At 37.0% G+C, this 6,451-nt stretch overlaps 1 protein-coding gene across 1 annotated transcript; it reads right to left on the bottom strand.

The window, feature by feature from the left end:
* Positions 1-145: 145 nt before the first annotated feature.
* Positions 146-6,445, bottom strand: LOC119003314 (rho GTPase-activating protein 29-like). The gene is made up of 3 exons (XM_037069570.1): positions 6,439-6,445; positions 969-1,126; positions 146-416 (listed from the first exon to the last, which is right to left on the bottom strand). Exons 2-3 carry the CDS (start codon positions 1,103-1,105, stop codon positions 251-253), a joined length of 303 nt encoding a protein of 100 aa, XP_036925465.1. The 5' UTR covers positions 1,106-1,126; positions 6,439-6,445; the 3' UTR covers positions 146-250.
* Between the last annotated feature and the right edge of the window lie 6 nt (positions 6,446-6,451).

Genomic DNA, 6,451 nt, shown 5'->3' with positions numbered 1-6,451 from the left:
AGAAGAACCTTTAAGAAAAAAATATTTAAGGTTCAACTTGGCTCAGATAGCTCATACAGCAAAATACTGACATTATATACAAGGAGACAGATCAAGTTTCTTCAATTGTAATCAAACAATTTTAAAACAAGTACAGTGCTTAAAACTGTGAATAAGGCTACATAAAGTTACAGTTCAAGGGCTAAGTTTTACATTCCAAGGTCACAGCTTCTTTAATAACTACATTTAAACAAGCTGATCTTTCATACAATTAGTGGTCCTTAATGTGAAACCTACCTGGTGCATCTGCACTGGTAGAGCACGTTGCCTCTTCTATCTTATCAGAGCTGTGAGGAAGGCCCACGACATCCTCTAAGGAGTCAGCAGGTCCAAATCCAGAAGTGTGGGCATTACTTGTTGATGGTTTAGTTACACTCCTAAGAAAAACCCAAGTAAAGTGAATCACTGAGAAGAATGACTAATAATCAGACTATTTTATTCTATTTCCAGAAAAATGTTAATTTAATGAATGTATAGTAGTTTAGCTAAATATTAACAACAAACCACATTACATGGCTCAACTTCCTAAAGGAGTTATGAGTACAACTTAATCATCTGTACTTGTTACAGCTGCAGTATAGCAGAGAGTAGCCAAAGTAAAGTCAATTCATGTTATGGCTCATCTTTTCTAGCATAATCTCTGTGGAAAATGTAGGTTAAATTTCTGTACTGAATATTCAAAATAGGTATGACTATGATTTGTCTTTCTCCAAAGATTTGAGATTCTCCAAATCTCAGAGAACTGAGCACGAGGATTGAATAGCTTTTACTCTCAAGTGAGTTACACCTTCAATTAAAATTAAGAAAAAATTAAAGTTAAGTCTGCCAAATCTTGCCAATGTTCAAGAAAGACATCGCTTCACACCACATAGAAATTTAACAATAAACATTTTCTCTTGAAGAAAATTTCAGCTATACATTAATCTCACCCATCAACTTTTTCTCCTTCAGCTGAATTTGTGGCATTGACAAACTTGTTATACTCTTGGCCTGGATCATAGAGTTTGACTCTATCACAGAAAGATTGTAAACCGTTTGCAAGGGAAGCAGACTGTACTTGTTCCATGTGAAACAGGTTAACTGTTACCTATGATCACAGAGAGAGACAAAAGGTAAAATAACTTATGACATACAGAATGCAATGTAAATGCACATTCATTTCAAGTGACAGCACCAAGAGAAAGGCAATACAGTGAAGCACACAACACTGAGTACCATGGTGAGCGCACTATTTGCCTGACATTGTGCTAGGTCTAGGTCAGAAGACAAAAGTTTTAATCCAATATCTAGAAGCAGTCATTTCCAGAAAAATGACTTTAAAGAGGAAAGTTAAAAACTACAACCCTGTGTCCCTTCTGGTTCACAATTTAGGGAGAGAAATGTATTTTTTCTGGACCCCAGCTCTGTACTGTCATGGTCTGACTGTAATTACCTACACTCTTATGTGACTTTTATTTTTAATCCTATAAATATAGAAACACTTTGTATGCATAATGTATCCTAGAGCACTCAATTTTTATAATTAGGTATTGCCTTGAACTTACTCTATTCAAAATATAGTATATTCCATTGAGTACCTACAAACGTCTAAATATACTATCACTAATACTAGTTATGACAACAACAACAACAAAACAGCAGCTGACAAGAGCTTATAATATGCCACATCTATTCTGGGAACTTCACATGAATTAACTAATTTAACATTCACGAAAACCTAGACTTTGAGTATAGTATGGCAAACAGATGAAATCCCAGTCCTCACAGAGTTTGAGAGAGAGCATCAAACACAGAGAGCAAATTAAGTAAATAAGATAATTTCTGGTACTGAAAACTGCTAACACTATTACATAAGTTTGTCAAGTTATGGAATATGATCGAATATGTGTTTATGGAAGGATACTTTTAAAGTGGTAGGTTCGTGCAGGCCTTTCTGAGAAAACAGCATTTGAAGTGATAGGAAAGTATGAATGAAAAGTTCCAGGGAGAAGACCAATCCAGACAAAAGATCCTAGGGTAGAAATGAGTGGGAAAGAGCCTCTCACACTCAAGAAACAGATCAAAGGTCATTGTGACTGAAGCACATTGACAGAGGTGGAGCCAAAATAATAATAATATAATATAATGATAATATTAAAATAATATAATAAAAACATATTATCTTTAATATATTTTCAACATATTTTGATATTTTATATATTTTTTATGTATTTATTTTTGGAGAGAGGGTAAAGGAAGGAGAGAGAGAGAGAAATATCAATGTCTGATTGCCTCTTGTGCGACCCCCACTGGGGACCTGGCCTGTAACCCAGGTGCACTGACTGGGAATTGAACTTATAACCCTTTTGGTCCCAGACCAGAGCTCAATCCACTAAGCCACCTTGGCCAGGGCCTGATAGATAAATTAAAATGTAGATAAGCATTATAGATAAATAAAATACAACTGTAATGAAGGAATAAAGTAGATTAAATTAAATTTATACAGGAGTGGGCAAAAGTAGGTTTATATAATACAAATAAATAATATAATGATTATTTATAAATAAATGATTATTTATTTATAATGATTAATAAATAAACAATCCAAAAATAAACTGTTTCACTTACAACTATAAACCCATTTTGCCTACTCTTGTACCAGCTATACTAAATATATAAATTAAAATAGGCAGCCAAAGGCAAACAGCTAAAGGGAAACATAAGGTACAAACAGAAAATCAATAATGATCTAGTAGCCCTAAACATGAACACATATTAACATTAAACATAAATGGTCTAAGCACTTCACTTAAAAGAGATTGTCAAAATAGAATGTTTAAAAAATCAACACAACTATATGTAATATAAGAAATTCACTTGAAATATAATAACTTCAAAGTAAAAATGGAAACAGATACACCATGTTAGAAATAAAAGAAAATTGACATAGCTGTATCAATATTAAATAAAGCACACTAAAATACAAGGAAAATTATCAGGGTAAAAAGAAACATTTCTTAAGGATAAAATAATTAACTCACTAAGACTATACAAGAGTTATTAATGTAAAGCCATCTAACAGTTTCAAAATACATAAAGCAAAAACTGATAGAACTAGAAATATACAATATGATGAAAACTTCAAAACTCCTTTCTCAGTAATTCATAAAATTAAATCAAGGACATAAGAGAAGTAATGAAGCACAGACACCAGCAGGAATCCTTGGCGTTTACAGAACACTCCAGCCAACAGCAGCAGAATAAACATTCTTTTAAAGGGTACCCATGGGACATTCCCAAGGCAGAATTATAAAACAAACCATAACAAATTTCAGACAACTGAAATCATACTAAGTATTTCTCTCACCCAAACAGATTTCAACTAGAAATCATATCAGTAACATAGCCAGAAAATCATCACATACTTGGAAAGTAAATAACAAGGTCGACATTATTCACAGGTCAAAGATAAAGTCTCACGGTAAATCAGAAAACATTCTGAAATGTACACTAATGCAAATTACAATTCAAAATTGGTGGGATGTAGATAAGCAGTGCTTAAGAGGGAAATTTAAATCATTAAGTAATTGTATTTAAAAAGCAGGGAGGTCTCGATGAACAAACTGAATTTCCTTTCAGTAATTAAAAACAAAAGCAAATTAAGCCAAATCAAGTATAAAATTTGATTTTAAAAAAGGAAAAAGCAATGAAATCAAAAGCTGTGGACTTCTGGCCAAGATGGAGACGTAGGTAGACACACTGTGCCTCCTCGCACAACCAAAAAAAGACAACAACAAATTTAAAAACAAAAGACAACCAGCACTGCCAGAAAATTGAACTGTACGGAAGTGCAACAACCAAGGAGTTTGAGAAGAAATATTCATTCAGAATGGTAGGAGGGGCTGAGTCGGGTGGAGAGGACTCTCAGCAAGCCAGTGGCTGGAGCACCAGAACAGACAAGGCACTGGACTGTGGACTGGGAGGTCCCACATTTGCATACAGATAAACCAAGAGGAAGAACTGGGAAGCGAGACACACTGCACAATGCAGGGTCCCAGTGTGGGGAAATAAAGCCTCCAACCTCTGACTGAAAACACCTGTGGGGGTTGAGGTGCTGGGAGAAACTCCCAGCCTCACAGGAGAGTTCATTGCAGAGACCCACAGGGTCCTACAACATACACAAGCCCACCCACATGGGAACCAGCACCAGAAGAGCCCACTTTGCTTGTGGGTAGGAGGGGAAGTAACTGAAATCCAGCAGGTTGTGGAACAAGCACCACTGTTCCCTCTCTGACCCCTCCCCCACATACTGTGTCACAACACAGCCACTTGGGTTTGCACCTCCCTGGTGAACAACTAAGGCTCCGCCCCTTACTATGTAACAGGCCCCGCATATGCAACTGAGAAACAAAAAATTGCATCAAAGAGCAACAAATCAAAAACTTATTTGAACAAACCATGAAGGAGAACCTCCCCAATTTGGCTCCAGCAAGTGCAGGAAGCTCAGAGTCCCAAAGTAGTTGGGATCAAGGAGGAACACACCAAGGCACATCATAGTTACATTGGCCAAGAGTAAAGAAAAGGAGAGAATCTTAGAAGCAGCAAGAGAAAAGGAGAGAGTTACCTACACAGAAGTTCTCATAAGATTGTCAGCTGATTTTTCAAAAGAGACCTTGCAGGCAAGAGGAGGCTAGAAAGAGATATTTCAAGCCATGAAGGGCAAGGACCTACATCCAAGATTGCTCTATCCAGCAAAGCTTTCATTTAAAATGGAAGGGTAGATCAAGTGCTTCCCAGATGAGATCCAGTTAAAGGAGTTCATCTCTCCAAACCCTTATTATATGAAATGTTAAAGGTTCTTATCTAAGAAAAAGAAGATAAAAAATATGAACGCTAGCCCTGGCTGGTGTAGCTCAGTGGATTCAGCACAGGCCTGGGAAACAAATGATCTCAGTTCGATTCCCAGTCAGGACACATGCCTGGGTTGCAGGCTGGTTCCCGGCAGGAGACATAGGAGAGGCAAGCATACACCAATATTTCTCTCCCTCTCTCCTTCCCTTCCCCTCTAAAGATAAATGAATAAAAATTCTTAAAATGAGCAGTAAAATGACAGCAAACTCACACTTATTAACAACCACACCCATAACAAAAACAAAAACTAACTAAGCAAACAGCTAGAACAGGAACAGATTCACAAACATGGAGATCACATGGAGGGTTATCAGTGGGGGAGTTATTAAAGGTGAGGCTAGAGCGGAAAAAGGTACAGAGAATAAGTAGCATAGATAGTAGGTAGAAAATCGGGGGAGGTTAAGAATGGTATAGAAAATGTAGAAACCAAAGAACTTATATGTATGACCCATGGACATGAACTAGATGGGGTGGGGAGGAATATACGTGGGACAGGGTGTGCAAGGCGGAGCAGAATAAAGGGGGGGAACGGAAAAACTGTAATAGCATAATCAATAAAAATGTTTTTAAAAGCTGTGTTTTTGAAAAGAGCAAACTAGAAAGATGGAACACACATCAGTACTTGCCAGGGGGTAGGGGTGGGTGGAGAGTTTGACTACAAAGGTGCAACAGGAGGAGACTTTTGGGAGTGATGGAATTTTTCTGAATGGCAATTATCATGGTGATGGTGGTTACACAAATTTAAACATGTGTTAAAACTTGTAAAAGATATAACCAAGAAAGGGTGGTTTCTTTGGTACATTTTTTACAAAAACAAGTCTAAAGAGGCAAATGAAAACACGGGAGGGCAGGGTTGTTTTGTCCTCAGATAAATTACTGGGTTTGCCCTGAGTGGCATGGCTCAGTGGGTTGGGCATCATCCCAAAAACCTAAAGGTTGCCAGTTGGTTCCTGGTCAAGGTACATGCTTGGGTTGTGGGCTGGGCCCCTGGATGGGGGCAGGCAATTGATCAGTGCTTCCCTTGAGCACTGATGTTTCTCATTCTCCCCCTCCCTTCCCCTCTCTTTAAAATTAGTAAATACATACATACATAAAATCATTAAGAAAAATAAATGACTGGGCTCAATTTTACTATTTAGTTTACTCTAATTTTGAAGAATGGCTTTCATAGTGCTGATAGAAGTTTCAGGGGTCAAATCCATTTGACAACCAAAAATATAGACAGTAGAATAGAGCTAATTTTAAAGTCTCAGACATGAATTTTAACGAGACAAATCCTCTGTTCATTGGGTAGGAGTGGAAGACCTGGATGAAAAAGGCAACTGAAGCCATATACCACTAGTGAAAACTAAAAGCCTATTTTCAAACTCTAAATGTTCCAATTAACTGCAGAAATTAAATTCTGTAAACATTATACAATTTAATTTAATCATGAAATACCAAGCATCTCTCTTCCCTGCAGATAATTACTTTTTTTCTTGCCTTCAAAGTACTGAAAATATGACTTACAGCTTTAAGGGTA

The sequence above is a fragment of the Sturnira hondurensis genome, unplaced genomic scaffold (genome assembly GCF_014824575.4).
Source record: "Sturnira hondurensis isolate 20B ecotype Veracruz unplaced genomic scaffold, ASM1482457v3 Scaffold0018632, whole genome shotgun sequence".
NCBI lineage: Eukaryota > Metazoa > Chordata > Mammalia > Chiroptera > Phyllostomidae > Sturnira > Sturnira hondurensis.
Note: the sequence above shows the minus strand (reverse complement) of the source record. Positions and strands in the feature narration are given on the sequence as shown.

Excerpts from the sequence above, each read along its gene's own strand:
- LOC119003314 (XM_037069570.1), bottom strand. The coding sequence starts at position 1,105 with ATGGAACAAGTACAGTCTGCTTCCCTTGCAAACGGTTTACAATCTTTC. Across the intron at positions 417-968 it reads GAAGGAGAAAAAGTTGATGG|GAGTGTAACTAAACCATCAA; the intron begins GTGAGATTAATG and ends GGTTTTTCTTAG.